The sequence below is a fragment of the Camarhynchus parvulus genome, chromosome 1A, assembly GCF_901933205.1.
Source record: "Camarhynchus parvulus chromosome 1A, STF_HiC, whole genome shotgun sequence".
Lineage (NCBI taxonomy): Eukaryota > Metazoa > Chordata > Aves > Passeriformes > Thraupidae > Camarhynchus > Camarhynchus parvulus.
This window is the reverse complement of record NC_044586.1, coordinates 44244297-44260365: the sequence shown is the minus strand read 5'-3', so window position 1 is coordinate 44260365 and position 16069 is coordinate 44244297. Positions and strand designations below refer to the sequence as shown.

At 41.6% G+C, this 16069-nt stretch overlaps 2 protein-coding genes across 5 annotated transcripts in view; one reads left to right on the top strand and one right to left on the bottom strand.

Annotated features, from left to right (window-relative positions):
• The window catches only part of ZNF277 (zinc finger protein 277), a 42016-nt gene extending 40941 nt beyond the window's left edge, over positions 1 to 1075 (bottom strand). The window contains exon 1 of the mRNA XM_030960950.1: positions 1030 to 1075. Within this exon, the coding sequence (XP_030816810.1) occupies positions 1030 to 1072 (43 nt within the window). The 5' untranslated portion in view covers positions 1073 to 1075. The remainder of the gene's footprint in view (positions 1 to 1029) is intronic.
• A 131-nt stretch (positions 1076 to 1206) lies between these two features.
• DOCK4 (dedicator of cytokinesis 4) overlaps positions 1207 to 16069 on the top strand; it is a 226165-nt gene continuing 211302 nt past the window's right edge. For 2 of the 4 annotated variants that reach the window (XM_030959365.1, XM_030959364.1), the window contains exon 1: positions 1207 to 1482. In XM_030959365.1, the coding sequence (XP_030815225.1) occupies positions 1446 to 1482 (37 nt within the window). In that variant the 5' untranslated portion in view covers positions 1207 to 1445. The remainder of the gene's footprint in view (positions 1483 to 16069) is intronic. The other 2 variants (XM_030959367.1, XM_030959366.1) reach the window with 1 other exon arrangement.

Here is a 16069-nt window from a genome sequence, read left to right as displayed (position 1 = left end):
GCTGGCTTATACATGACTTCCTTTCATTGCGTCCTTCACACTATTAATGACTTGACAGTAGAAATTAAAGTCAATCTAAACTGAAAGCTACTCTCTTTGAAAACGTTAAACTATTTTTTTTCATTTGGATCAAACCAAAGAAACCCATAAAATATCTAGATACCACTTTACAATATTGATTTCATTGGAGAACACTTTTCTAAAACCGGACATACTCATTTTAGAGACAACTTGTACCTGGTAAGCCCTGCAAAGCAGCATCATTATCATTGGGTTTCTCCCTTTTTTCTGTCTGTGCCTTTCTACAGGACCAGAAGATATAACACAGGCTGTTGCTCCTGCCTCAAAACACTCAGGTTTCTCTTAAAATGACCAGTGTAGCCTGAGAATTTCTTGCAGTTTATCCATGGTGAGCTCTAGCTAAGCTCCTTCCAGGAGGGCGCAGACATGCACACCTCTCGACAAGGACACAAACTCTGCTGTTCTTGCTGCTTACGGCATCTGGCTTATTCCTGCAGTAATTACCCACGGACCATTTGTGCTCCTCGCTGTGCATCGCCTGCTTTGCACTATCTCTGCGTATGTGTGCGTTGACAAACGGATTTATGTGAGGAGCCAAAATGCTCCCCGGACCATCCGCCCCGTGTCTCACCGCTCCGGCGCGCTGCCGGCATCAACTCCCTCTCCACTCCGACTCGCTGTTGGAAACTCTCCCTGTCCCCGCAGTTCCGTGTGCCAAACGTGGAAGGACAGGCACCAGTAGGACCAGAGCTACTCAGGTCCCTGTAACCAGCGGGAGGAGGGTACGGGGCTGTCCGTGGCTCTCGGCAGAACCCCGCTCCGACGGGCGACGAGCGAACCCCACCGCGCCGGGCCCTGGCGCTCCTGTGCTGCCGCACACGTGTCCGCCGCTCCCCATCCCAGGGACGGCTGCGCCAGCCCCGTCCCACCGTCCGTGCCGGGATCTCGGAACGGAGGGGAACGGGGGAGCGCAGCGTGAGACCCGCACGCCTCCCGCAACGCACTCACCTCCCCGCGCCGGCGGTCCCGCAGCCCCGCGGGACGCGGCCATGCCTCTCCTGCCGCCGCCGCCGCTGGGCCCGCCCAGCGCGGGGCGGCCCCGGGAGCCGCGCCCCGCCCCGCTCCGCCCCGGCGGGGAGCGCGGGGCCAGCCGGGGCTCGTAGTCTCTGCTGCGGCCGCGGGCGGCGAGGGGCGCGGCCGCATCGAGGCACTACGTTCCCCGGCGTGCAGCGGGACGGGGAATATAAGTGGCTGGCGGCGAGCGCGCTTCAGTCAGTCTGCCCGCCCGAACAATGCCTTCGCTGCTGGGGCCGGGCAGCCGCGGCTGAGCGCGGCGGGAGCCCCGGGCAGCGGACGCGCTTGCCGGCCACCGCCGCTCCCGGCGGAGGGGCTGGCGGGGGAACGGGCGCTCGCACGCCGCGAGTATGTGGATACCCACGGAGCACGAGAAGTACGGCGTGGGTGAGTAAAAGAGAAGGCGAGCGGGGCAGCGCGGGGGCGAGGAGCGGCGCGGCCGGCGGGGAGCGCATCCCGGGCAGAGCGGGCTCGCCCCGCGGGGCGCTGCTGCCGTCTCCCGCTGGAGCCAAGGCAGCGCCCTGCCCGTGTGGACACTGCGCTGGGAGCCGAGGTCCCGTCAGGGCACGGGGGTGCGGCCCCTTCCCGGGGGCACAACAAAGGGTGGGCGATGCTCAAGCCGCGGCTCCGGCGTCTCCCGCTGCTGCCAGGGAATGGGGCAGCGGCCGGTCCCCAGTCTCCGAGGCGGACGCTCGGTTCTCCCCGCCGGCTCTGGGTGAAAAGGCTGGCGTTTTACGGGGAACAAAGCAACCTAAAAACATCGCTGGGAGCGGCGACCCGGTGGGAGACGGTGTCCGCCGGCGGCCCGGCAAGGAGCGGCGACGGGGCCGCGGGCATTGTTCGCGCGTCGGGGGTTTTGTCGCTGCTTCGCTGGAAGCCAGACAAAGTGTCGCTTGTGGGAGCCGCGCTGCCTCGCCTGTTTGCTCCCCTCTGCCCGGTGCAGGGCTCTGAAGCTGGCGGGTTTGACTTGCGGAGCGATCGGAGAGACTCGCAGTGATTTTATTTTTCTTGGCACCGCCTACGCCAACACCCGGTGAGCGCCGGCCGCTGGTCCCGGACAATAGCCCCCTGTGACACGGGTGTCGCTGAACTGTTGTACAGACCTGCCGGCGTAGTAGGCAGCTCTCCGTGTGTTTACGTCGCATTTGAGCACGGAGTTGTTCATGTTGGAGAAAAGCGGGAGGAGCGCGGAGCCCTCCTTTGTGTGTGTGTGTGTGTATAGCAGCGCTGTGGCGAGCCGAGAGCGCGGGGCCGCTCCGTCCCATCTGGAGTTGAGCCCAGATGTTGCCGTCTTCCGAATGCTAAATGACACACATCATCGATGGGATTTTTTTTTTTCTTGACTTCTCTATTTGTCAGGTGACAGCTGGGTTGCAAGATATTGATTAATCCTGCCACCCGCCTTTCTTTACAAGGATGGGCAAGAGGCTTAAAAATCACTCTGGGACTCCCTGGAATGGCATGCTGGATATTAGCAGTCAAGTATTTCAAGCTGCAGCCCTCCTCTCCGTCTATTTCTTGCTTATTTTTATTTTTGATCCTAGTGCGCTATTTCACAACTGAAAGCATTCTCCTCCCGCCCCCCATATATGAGCTAAAAATCATTATCTTTCTTTTACTGAAAAAAAAGCAGATTAAACTGTTCCCCCCATTTGAATAACTATCCCATCGTTGCTGAACAATTAAGAGATACCACTTAAGTAAGCTTTTCTACGTTTAGTAACCCTTTTCAGGTACTTGGACGTGAATTGCTCTTCAGCTCTGCCTTGCTTACCAGAGCTGGTGCCACTGAAATCTTAGTGCTGCTAAAGAGATACAGTTGCAATTTCTCAATAGAGAGCTTCCTTTGGATTAACCAGAAAATGTGGCCCACTACAAAGATTGTCTTTATTTGTGCAAATATAATATAGTCACCCAAACGATGTGTATTCTTATTTAAATTCATTTCCTGGTTTTCTGTGATTTGGCTTCCAAAGGCTATTCAAGATAGTAACAAAAAGCCACTGTTCAAATTGGTTTCTCTGTACCCCTAGGATGGGAATGATATTATAGTTCAATATGACTATTGCAAAATGTTGAAATATTAACCTAAAGTAATTTATTTTTTCTTTTGGACTGCTTTTTATGCTATGTGCTCACTCACCTGCATGATGAGTGCTGTCTGCAAAATCTTCACACCCAATTACCCTGTAAGCTATTGTACAACATAGCCGTGGAGGGGAGGCAGGGGGAAGGCTTGTATCTTGCTGTATAATTGTTTAAACTTTATATGAAGTGAACCTCATAAATCAAACTTGCATTTTGCACCATAGGCCAACTTATGTGTTTTCTTTTTTTTTTTTTTTTCTGATAGAATTATTACATTTCAAAACAGCTATTTTAATACTTGTATGTTTATCTGCTCTGGAAAAATGGGTGTGTTAGGAAACGCCTTTGAGAATCCTGATTTGTACCAAGCATATGCATCCTTTATGCAAAGAGCTCAGGACTTGCATCAACATCAGACCTCATCTGCATTTTCAGTCTGAATTCTGCAACACATGCTGTGTGCTGCACATTTCTACTGTGATGCCAAAATGGATGAATAACCAGATAACAGCCACCTGGTTGCACTGAAGGGCTGCTGGTGACCAGGTGGCTGTTGCTCACTTGCACAGCCTCACTTTGAGGAGTAGGTAACACAAGTCACAGTCTTCTATAAATTTTTTAACTTCTGCCTGCTAGCTATTGATAATATCTGGTTGATTTTTTTCACTGAGCATGTTGCTTAACTCAGAGTTCATTTAGTAATAGGCAGACACACTGCTTGTTCATTTCATGGTAGACATTCATGCTGCTATGAGGAAAACACTACTGCACATTTATGTGCCGCCTTTTATAGGACAGTTGTGTGTTTTTATTTCCAAGGCTACAGATTTTGTCAGTTATGTTTTATTATCCACCAGGATGCTAAAAGTGAAATAGGAATATTTCTCCAATATTGAGAACTTGCTTTGTTTGGGTTTGGATATCTGTATTTTCAGAACAAAAGGTTAAGCCTGTATATTTCACTTTGAAATTGCGTATGTTTTGAGTCACACCTTCAGCTGTGGTGGCATTGCACCAAGTATCCTGTGGTCAGTTATGTGGAGTATTTAGCACAAAGTATGCTGATGAAAGGGTAGGAGAGGTAAGATTATTTTTTGCTATTAATAATGTTTAAATCTGTAGATGTCAATGGAGTTGACTTACGTAAATATTGTGTGCTGATCTATGTGAATGCAGAACCCAAGAGAATCACAGATTCATTCAGGTTGGAAAAGACCTCCAATATCATAGAGTCCAACCAATGACCAATATTGTTTAGAACAATCATCAAATGCTTTGTTAAAATGAACAATTTAAGATTTCCTAGCTTTGGATGCTCTGCAGGCAGCAAAGCAGTTGGTGTAGCTTTCAAAAGTGACTCTTACTGGTTGGTGTGTACTAGAAAATTTTAGCTGTAATACTTGAATCACTGGACTAAATAATTACTTTGTAGCTGCTGTTTGGAGTAAAGATAGAAGTTCTGTTTCGTCCTCTATATTCAGGATATCTGTTTTTCTTTTTGTTTCACCAGATCTGCACATTGCCATATCATCTGATTTTTTTTATTTACCTGAACCTGTAAGGGTGCAGTTGTGTTTTCTGCAAAGTAGGCAATTTACCCTTTTCACTGAGCACGAAGTTTCTCAGCATTTCTCTGGTAGGCATTTTTTGATTAAGATGGAAAGATTAATTAAGGAGAATAATTAAAAACAGTTGCTGAATGTATCACCCAATTTATAAGCAGAATGGTATTCCAGATGCTGTACGGCAAAATATACCATTTTAACTCTGCCAAGCTGAAATAGTGATTGATATTTTTAGCATGGTTAAGCCATAAATGTGCCTTTCTGAGGGGGCTATGAAGTTTGGGCATCTCCTAGTTTATAGATGGAAAAGTGTACGGTTCAAATGGCTTTGTACTGTAAGCTGAGGTTCAAAGGAGGAAAAAGACAGAGGCCTATTAGTTGATCACAGGAGCAGTATTGACTTGCACATAGACAAAAGCCACATCATTTGGATTGTGTCCTGTTCTGAGTTGCAGCCAAACTAGTCTTGCTAGCAGTCCTGTTGAAAGATAGCAGAGATATCCTTATCTCCATGCTGCAATCCCCTTTTTGACTGCACTAACTTTACTGTAAATGAACTTGGTTTGTTTAGCTCAACAGTAGCTCTGTCAATAGTGTGGTATAATGTGTTTTGTTAAACATAAACACTTCATTTGCTTTTCCTGTGTGCCTCTTCAAACAATACAAATAAAGTCTTCAATCAAGCCTTATTTCCTCCATTCCTCTCCATTAATTGTGCCTCACATTTCTATGTGGAATTCGCTTTGTATTTTTGTCTTAGACTAATACATTCACTGAAAATGAGCTCTATCCAAAATTTCTATGAAGCTGTCTGAATAACTGTTGAGAGTTGAGGCAGGGCAAAATATAATGTATTTGTGGGTTCATTTAACCAAGGGTCAGTTGAAGGGTGATTTTTGCTTTCTAGTTACAACTTGTAACTGTTTGTATGGCTGGTCACTTGAAAGCAGGTGGAGGTAAGGTGGGACTGCAAGAATGAGGCTGACAGATACCAGTACTCCCTTTGCCTCACTGGGACAGTGGGAGTCCATTATGAAATATTCCCCCAGTTCCAGCTATCTGAGATCACAAAGACCCATACATTTTCTATAGGAACGTTTTTGACACATGACACATTTGTCATGGAGGCTTTTATATCAATTTAGTATGTCAGTCAAATAAAGGTGGTATTTTTTCTAGTCTTTTATATAAGCAGTAACTTTCAATGTCTTTAAAAAATGGAATTATCTCAACTTGCAGCTTTTGGACAAAAAAACCCGCTGACTGTGTTCTGTAGGAGTACAGAACATGAAGTTGAGATTCTTAAGTAATTTTTGGTCATAAGAATAGTCTTAGACTAGACAAATTAGGTGGTGAAATAAGGCTAAATCAAGATTTTTAAACTAATTTTAAAAAGTTGCCTCCAAAAATCTGTAGACTTCTTATGGTTTTGCAATGTTTTGAATGTCTTCACTATTTCCTAAGGACAGCTCAGAGCTGGCTGGCTTGTTAGCATGATATATAGTGCTCTTCAGAGACCCAATATTTTCCTATTTTCTACATATCTGGAGCTACTGAGGAAAATTTCTGGTGGTTATTTCATGGTTAGCTGTATCCTGATGTCACTCTTTCTTCCTCTTTCACTGTATTGAGGGTTTGTTACCACAAGTCACTGTTGGACTTGTGAGGCGACTAGCTGGGCTGGATTTATCCAAAATGTGATGGAACAATGGTGAATTAAATGATGTAAGCCATGAAGGTGAGAATGTCTTCTCCCTGTGGAAAAGGAGATTTTGGTTTTTTTTAATCTAACATAGGATAATGTAATGTGTGATTGCTTCTGCACGCTCAGGCAGCATGAGATGGAGTCACTAACTTCTCTATCAAGGAAGCTATAATTGGGTACTGGACTCCTACCATGCAGATCTCAGCAGCTTTTTGCACTGCTGCAAGTGTCTGCCATTGACTCATCTCTCTGCTTCCCTAACCTGCCCCCCAGAAGGGAAACTTCAGAATAAAATTTGGTTTCATGTTTGCAGCCTGGTACAATGTTTTCTATGATGTTCCATAGTTCCCAGCTCATTTCTGAGTGTAATTCACTATGTAAGTTTTGTACTATAATGTTCTCTGTAATTTGAGTTTTGGGATTGGGGAAAATACTGAGGAGAGCATTTGACTGCTTGGATCATTTGTGACACTTGAATGTATTCGGCAACTGAGACAAGGCACTTTGAGCAGACAGTTTGCACCCTTGGGAAATGTGTTACTTCATTTCTTTGGTTTTTAAAGACTTTGTGTTGTGGGAGATTTTTTGTTTTTTTTTTTTGCTTTGTGTTATTTTTTTGTTTGTTTGTTTTTAACTGGATTTGTTGGTTCTGTGAAGGTACAGGGGGACAAACTTGATAACCCATCAAAGCCTAGTTCTTCACAGAAGGGTTGAAATGCAGAAGTTTTGCTTCAATTTCATGGAATTTCTTTTGTTACTGTGGGATTTTTTTTGCATGTAACTGTACATCATTGAGTAACCTTTTGCTTTTCTTCATTTTCTTGCTATCTATTTGTGAGGAGCTGGGCAGAATGACTTTGAGGTGACCATCATCCACTTCTCAGTGATTTGGAAGCCAGGTGACTAACCTGGTGGGAAATGTCTCTATTTATTTGTCACATGCATTTAATATGTCTTGAAAGCTTCTAGCATTATCTAATACAGAGGATTTCTTTTCAAATTTCTATTTTCCTGAAGATGATCAATAGAAATAGAGAAAAATGTTTAGGAAGAGCTTTGAGAGATTTAATCTATACTGCTTTCTCAAGGCTAGGTCAGCTCTAGCTGTCACTTCTGGAGCACGTTTGCCAATATGTTTTTTAAAATGCTGATAGCAGAGCATCTGCATCTTCTGTAGTCAGTGCTTAGCAATCTCACTACCTAGTAAGTGTTTAACACTGGACCAGTTTTTCTCTTGCATGTATCATTATGTATATATAAAGACTTGTGAGGAATTTTCCTTGCATGAAGTAGCTCCAGTTATTTCATTCTGTCCTTGTAAATGATGTGTTCTTATCTATCACCAATTGATCCATGTTCAAAACTGGGCAGGGAAACTTTATCAGGTAAAGCATGAGAATCTCAGTGTGTGCTTTAGGTGATGTGTCTTGTCTGCTTGTCACTGCTGGTGTGCCATTTGTTCCTGTTGCAGCAGCGCTGCACTGACTCGCGTTCAGTCGGGAGCTGCTGATCAATCCCTCAGATCCTTTCCGGAATACGCTTGTCTAGACAGCCCTTCTTCCATCCTGTATTTGTCAGCGGATGGTTTCTGCTTCTGTGTCTTTACTGAATGGCACTTCTCTTTGATGCTATTTATTCCATGTGTCAGCCACACTGACTCCCAAATTTCCCTTCTCACATGCCTGTTGGAAGTGCCCTGCTTGACAGGTTTGAGAGATGAAATTTAGGAACTGTAGTCACTAGCAGAAGCAGATATTTTTATGAGAAGCAGTGCACGACAAGCAACCAAAGATGCTTGGATGCCACAATGATTTGCCATTAGTTTGCATTTGTATGTTTAAAGGAATGTATTTTTCAGATCTTTACAATGACAAGACACCAAAGTCAGCTGCTTGCAGTTTCTCTTCATAATGCATTTTTCTGGTTACTCAGAATTTATGTCCCCAATTATATAGTTTAAAGATGATATGGCAACTTGTCAACTTTGCATTTTTGGGCACCTGAAATATTTTGTATAAAAATAGTGCTGATCTAACTTCCAGATGCTCATGGGTGAATAGGAGAGCTGCAAACAGTGTAGCTGTGAAAGTCACCTGTGCTATAGGGACAAAGAAACGAGCTTGGATTTTGCAATCTGTAACGCATTGTGCTTGCTCTTTTTTTTCTTTTTTTTTCTTTTGTTTGGAATAAGAAAGTAGGATAAGAATTAGTTTTGCAGTATTAAAAAAATCAAGTCTTACTGTAGGAGAAAACCCCTTGCTGATACTGATTACACCTTTCATTTTTCTTCAGTTAAGGAACCAAGTCAATTGATTGTTTTGAATTCACATGCAATTATTTATCTACTTTAATAGTAACTACCGAAATTATTTCAACTAAAAGTGAGTAAGGTGTGTTTACTCAGTACAAAGAATTTTGTTTTCTTGATAGTTTTTGTGGAGAAAACCACACTAGTAGATGAGGTAATAAAACTGAAAAGGGAGCTGTTAATGACCAAGACTCACTTAGGGTGTTTGAGGAATAAATTTATTTCAATTCTGCTTTTTGTATTACTGGATTTCAAGTGTGTGTTTTTGTGCTTTCAAGGCTCTGGAAGTAGGTGGTGGCTGGTCTAATGCAGTCAGTAGCTAAATCATGTTCTTTTTCAATCCTTTCTGCAGCAGAGAAGAAATGTGGTGCCATTTGAAATCCGTCGCTTGGGATTTCTTGATTTGAATTTTGTTGTTCTTTGTACTGAAATTATGATTTCTGAGTTTTATTTAGAAGTGCAAAATGAGTCCATAACTGTAAGGGTCTATACTGATGCATTTTCATGAATACTTACCATGGAGTAAGTGAGAATCTACATACACTGTGGACAAGACATTATAACTGCATAATAGGGGCTCTTCCATAATAGAAATTATGGAATTCTCCTTTATTATTTTTAAAGCAAGGCATTTTCTTTTATTATCATAAATCATTTACTACATAATAGGGTATTACATAAAAGAATATTGTTTCATTCTTTTGCAACTCTTTAATTACAGGTTACAGTGCAGAAATTAAATGATTACTCCATAAAGTCTTATTTTAGCTTTTCTCCTGAGTAGTGTAGTGAGGTGAGTATGTGCAAGATGTTGGGCAGGTTGGGACAGGATACACCAGTACTTCTGATGCTTTGTTTTGTTCCATGGCCTGAGTGCAAATTTGTATTATTTCATTGTTTTTATTATAGAAACCTAATAGGTAACGGCTTGATTCTTGATCAAGCAGGAGTTATGTTGTAGCCTATATAAGTGTGCAGTAGTTGTATTTTTATGAGGTAGCATTCATACTTCTGTAGGTGATGTTACTCATAAAATAAAGACTATTAACATTTTTTCTTCTGAGAAAAGCCTGGTGTGAAGATGGCTATTGGGTTTTAAGTGCATGATCTTATCTTTTGGAGAAAAATATAGCATGGGGTAACTTAAATGTTATCAGAGGTATCCCTATGAACCGCTGAATCCATAGGTACAACTCTGAGGAGCACTCTCAGACATATAGGTGCAGCTCTGAGGTATGCTGCTTGAAACTAAGCAGGATAGACATGGACCACAGGCTGTAAATGCTATTTTTTGGTAAGTGATAGTGGTAGTTTTGATAAGAAATAAAGTTGGATAATATTTTGTAACTTCGAGGAATATGCCTCTTTTTCTTGGCAGCATTGGTTCCTTTCTTCACATCTGTACTAGGCCTGTCAGTACGTAGAGAATACAGAGCTTGACATGCAGTTTGTGTCTTTGCATGGGATTTAGAAGTGCTCCTTCTGGTGTTAAGATTGTTTCCTCTTACTCTGATAAAGAAGAAATATGAGTCTGTATTTTTGAAACAATTTAATGGACAACAGTTGGCAGAGGTGCTCTGTTATTCATGGTTAATAGTGGAAATTTCTTAAACATTCTTTACTTATCTGTTTCTTCCCTGTTCCTCTTCATTCGCCCCCTGCCCCCAGCTTCCTTCCTTTTTTTGGTCTGTAAAACTTAGGACAAAAAAAAGAGGAAATCCTAAAGTGGAAAACAGAAGATCCCTGTTCTTCTGTTTCAGTGTAAGAAGCACATGTCAGTTCTCTGTTGGGTTCGTGACCTCTATTCTTCCACGTATCCCTATCAGAAAAAGAAAAATTACTATCTGATTATAAGTCAAACCAAAATGATATTGGTATTATCCTCTTTTCTCATAAGGCCATTAGTTCTAAGTTCTCAGCTGTGTTGAACAAATGGGCTTTTTCCTACTGCTTGCCAGGTGAAATAGGTGAAGTAAGGGCAGACATATCTGCCTGCACATATTTTCCCATTTTATTTGTCTTGGTGAAATATGCCAGTGATAATAGTAAGCATGTCAAATTAAAGATTCTCTGATTGTTTTCATTACTGGAAAGCTCAATTAAATCACTTAAATTTTAATTATTTTTTTCAGCTTGAATTGGAAGACGAAAGACTTCTATGTGAAAAAGACAGACAAGTTAGGCTTTTCATAATGATTTAATTATCCAAAGACAATTTCTTTTCACCAATTAATTAAAAAAGCATTGTAAGAGATGCTGAAAATATGTAAAATACCAAAATAATATGTGTTTTTCCAAGCAAATATGTGTTGTTCTTGCATGTGAGACAGCTGTTGGTTTTCAAGTTTAATCTTCTTTGGAGATAGTGTTTGAAAATGTAACATGGTAAGCAATATTCTGAGGAATCTGAGGTAATGAATTATCCAGCCTCAGACATGGTGACATGGAAATCACTTATTCCATAATTGCCTGCAGTGTTACTTCTTTTAAGCTGCTGTCAGTGGTTGCTTCTAGAAAACACTATTGTTTTATTTTTTAAAAAATATGAATAGTAGCTTTATCTCAACCTGAGCAATTATAATGTGCTTCAAGAAGCAACACACAAAACCTGTTGTCTTGATGAAAAGCCTTGGCTTCCTGGTGGCATGAAGGATGAGCACTGTCAGTCGTGCTGTTCCTACCTCTCTGTTGCTCCGTGTTGGACTGAATCTATTGCTTTTGTATCTTCAAGCTTAAGTGTACTCTTGCTTGTTTACATTCAGAGAATTCCTGGGGGAGGCTTTAAGACTGAAAATTGTTGATCCTTAATGTGTTTGCATGCAAAGAAAAGTATTCCTTTGTTTTACTTCTGCAAAGACTAGCTTCTGCCAAATTGGCTGGGGCTTGAATAGCAGTGCCTCTAAAATGTATATTTAACAGGTGTATTAAATGGCAGCAATTTTAATGGCTGAGATAAAGTGTATCTGTTAAGCAGGCGCAAATTATGTTGGTCCCTGTTTTCCCAACCTAATCTGAAAAATGTAACCTAGTAAATAGGAAAAGTGCAGCTGCAACACTGGAAAAATTGCATTGGTTTTCATCATGATTCTTACAAAGATATGTTTGGATTTATATTGATAAATATTGCCTCTAGCTCTTTTTGAGCAGCCAGTTAACAGCATCATAATTGACATGCAAATATGGTTGTACAGATGATAGCAATCTGTGGTCATTATCAGTGTGCTTTGCCTCCTTTTGAGTTTCCCAGCAAAACAGTGACCAAATAAAAGGGACTGGACTGATGAGGAGGTGCCTCTTTTCAGAGAGGCAAAGGTCCAGAATAAACCTATTTAGCAGATATGTACTGAATGGACTCTTAAACTAGCAAGTTAGGATCTTTTGGTTAGTCCATGAAGTGGATTTATTGTTTGCTGAGCCATCATAAGTTTGGCTTGTTAATGACCTCTGTAAAATACCATTTATGTTTTTATGTGCCTTATGCAAAACCTTAAAAAGCACTCTGAAGGCTGCAAATAGCAGGTTTTGTGTAGGATATGAGTATGCACAGCTACCCTACCAAATGTTAAAGTAATCCAGGAAACTCAGAATAGCATACTGAGCAGAATTTAATTGTCTGGGAACCATGACCATGGCCAGGCCAGCTCTGGGGCTCACCCAGCTCTGGCCATGTGCTTCCCCCTGTGCCTTTGTATCAGCTTCTCTGATGAGCAATTGAGAGAGCTGATCTGGCTGAAACTAATCACTTCTTTTGGCAGGGAGGTATTTACACTGCATCAGCGCCTCTAGCTGGGTTTGGATTGTCTGCCAAAGTGGTGTGCCAGGATGGGGGAGAAGTGAGGGAGGGTGCAGCTGGGAGTGCAGAGGATGGCAGGACCCCAGTGCTCTGCTTGTGCCTGCAGGCACATCAGATGAGGTGTAACAGAAAGCTACAGCCTAATGAGGAATTTAGTTGGCCTATCGAGAATATATCACACTTTTCATGGGGCAGGAGCAAGTAACAAACTGACAGATAAATTGTATGTCATCTTATCCAGCTGTTTGGTCTGGATTCATGTGTGTTTTGTTTACACAATCCACTGTTAGTTATAAAACTCTTACACATTTTAAGTTTCTGCCAAGCACAGTAAGTGCTTTCTTATTCCAGAGGCTACTTTCTGAGCAACTACCTGTTTTTACAATCTCAAATTTTGTCTTCCTTGCAACAAGCAGGACTGTCCAAACATGTTTTGGACATGAAGTTGAGATTTATTTTTGTGAGCTCTTAGCAGGCTGCTAAAATAATTTGAGTGTCACAAGATCAGAAAATAAAAACTCTAAAGATGTAATTTTAATTTTGTGGATGTAAAACTAGTCAAATTATGCCATGGAGCAGAACTTATGGAAAAAGGTAGAAAGCAACAGAACTGAGAACTGGTAAATGTACATCAGGAGTCCTGTGAGATGTAAATAACACAGTAAAATAAAATGAGCAGAGATGTCATACTTCTAACATAGTTATGAGAAGTCTTTGTCCTACTGCTGCATTCAGAACTTAAGCAGGTAAACATAAGGTACTTTCGAAATCAAAATATGCAAAAGAAAAAACTAACAGTTCTGCCTGATAGAATAAAAATATTTTATATTTGACAATTTCACAATAAAATTTTTGATGTTATACAAATACTTTATAATAAATATTTTATAATGATGACATAGAATAATGTGGTTGTTATAAGAGCTTGAATGAAAACTGCTGCTTCTCCAGAATGATGGCTCTTAAGCATTGCCATTGTCTCTTCAGTCAGCATAGTTTGGGGAACAAAGTTGAGGAAGGGGCCTTGGCAGTTTCTTCTTCCAACTATCTCTGCTATTCTTGTCCCTTTCTTCTTTACTGTGGCTATTTCTGTGTTAGCTCTCCTGGAAACCATCAGTGGAGTGCCTGGGCCACAGTCATGTTCCCTTCTGGCTCTGTTGTCCCCGAGCTCATTTGTCTCACTTCTGGCTGTCAGTTTTTTAGGTCTGAAAACTACGACTCAAGCTTAGAGAAAATACTCTTTGGTTAATTATGCATTGTTTGTTTTGTACCAAAGTAAGTTTTGGATACATAACAAGAACCTTCAGCACAGGAGGAATGGTTTGATTTGGCTATGATCTATGGGTACCAGACTTCTCAGTGTCTGTTAAATACAAAACAGCATCCTCATGACTTTTCTAGTATGGTAGCTATAAAGCTGGGGCATCACATATGTAGCATCATACTGGAGGCATTTTCTTCAGTGTCTTCTCCCCTTTTAAATTAGTCTAGTTATGAACTGACTTTTACTGTGTTATATGCATTTTAAAAATCTGAAACACCCTCTGGGAGTGGGTGTGTTTAATGTACAGAAATGTATGAGAATAAGCATTGCAATGTGATACATAAACTGTGGATATTTTTTTTTCTCAGTTTCCTCAAATTGTCAGTCACCTTGCTTGTGATACTTCAATTATTAAGTGTGCTTTTGACCAGTTGTCACACAAGGTTTTGAATTTGCGTGTCCCTGCTGTTCAGCCCTACCACAATGAACTGGGAGGGGAGGAGGAGAAAAAAGGAGCTATCATATGTGTGATAATTGTTGTTTGGCTCATATCCAGGGTTCTGTTTATAAAGAGTTCTATAGTGTGATCTTAAAATATGTAACTTGTCTGAAAATGTCAATATTTACTTTTCTCATGAAGTCTTGATTTGTTGAAGTACCTTTAAAATTTTAGGGGCAAATAGTTATCAGGCATTGGTGTTCCTTTTGCTTTTTGCAAAGAGAGTTTAGATAACCCTTAGCCTTTTCATCTGTATGCATGTTACTTTTTTGGTTTTTTTAAACAACTCTGCCCTATCAGTTTGCAAAAGGAAGTGTTTGGTCAATGATATCTTTATGGAAGATTAGATACAAAGACAACTTCATGATGAAATACAAAAGTGGTTTTGAAAGGAATAGCTTGGTCTCCTCAGATCTATATTTAATAGGAAAGCTGTTTGGGCAGGTCTGACTTGGCTTCTTTTTAGTTACAAAGGCTAGATACTGTTTAATTCCATGATGCAGTCATTTTTCTTCCTCTCTAGAGAACTTTACCTCCAGAAATTCATCAGTGTGTAGTTCAGCCATAAAACACTTTTACTTTTTCCTAGTATTAGTTATTTTGTGCTAGCTACAAAGAAATTTGTGTTCTGTATGGATGTTGACTTAATGAACATATGAGGCATTCCTGCAGCCTGTGGTATGTCACGGGGGCCCTGGGGAGGTGAGAGGAATGCTGGGGCTTCAGATACGGCCCTGAAACGCTGACACTGCTACTGTGAAATGTTGCAGCACACAAACAGCATAGCATACCTGATTTAAATACCTCGAATTCCCCAAGCTTAGAGATGGAGCAGAATTTCATAGAATTTGCTTTGTAATGTCATGTCAAGCTCTCCTCAAGGCAGCATTATACACTGGTGAGTGGGTGAATAGCACTTGGCAGGCTTTGCTGGCACTTGGCTCTTCTAACGTCTCCTACAATAATGACTTAGAAGCAGAACTTCTGCCCTTCCCCCTGCTTAATTTACCCATGTGCTTCTCCCAAATATGATGTTTTTTGTACTTTCTGTACAAAGCCAATTTCAGGCAAAATAAGCTTAAGTTTCTCATAACGTGAAAAAGAAATTTACCTGCACAGCTGTGTGGAGATACAGACAAAGACCTAATTCTAATTGTTTTGTGGTTACTTGCAAACTGCTTTTTACCTAGACACTGTTTGCATGTTAACCTTGCAAAGGTGAACTGCTATAATTAATGATGTATGTGACCTGAAAGCAGTTATGTTAAGTGTGTATTTTATTTGTATTTTTGGAAGGGCTTTTTGGGTAAATATGGATGTAGGTCATTGTAGCAGTATCAACTGGAAATGAAGGGGGACTTTGACACATGTGCCTACAAATTTAGGTTTGGCAGACCCAGAAGAAAATTGAAGGTACTGGGTTTCAGAAGAGACTGGATGAGGGATTATGGAGTGCAAGTGAAATGACAGGCAGGGGCAGAGAGGTCAGAACTGCCATGTGGTTTTATCAGGGTTTACTAATGAACTTACGGAGGAAAAAGCTGGTAGTCAGACACAGAGTAAGGAGGAGTTATGACTATAGTGAAAGTCAGAAAAATATATTCAAGTGCGGGAAAGTTTGTAAGAACATTTTTATGCTCCACTGATGGCCTGTTTTGTGGCATCTGCTGCCTGCCTTTCCAGAAGGGAAGTTGTAATTAAGGTTTGCTGCAAAACTTGCAGAATAAAACAGTGGGGGAGGCAGATCTGGGA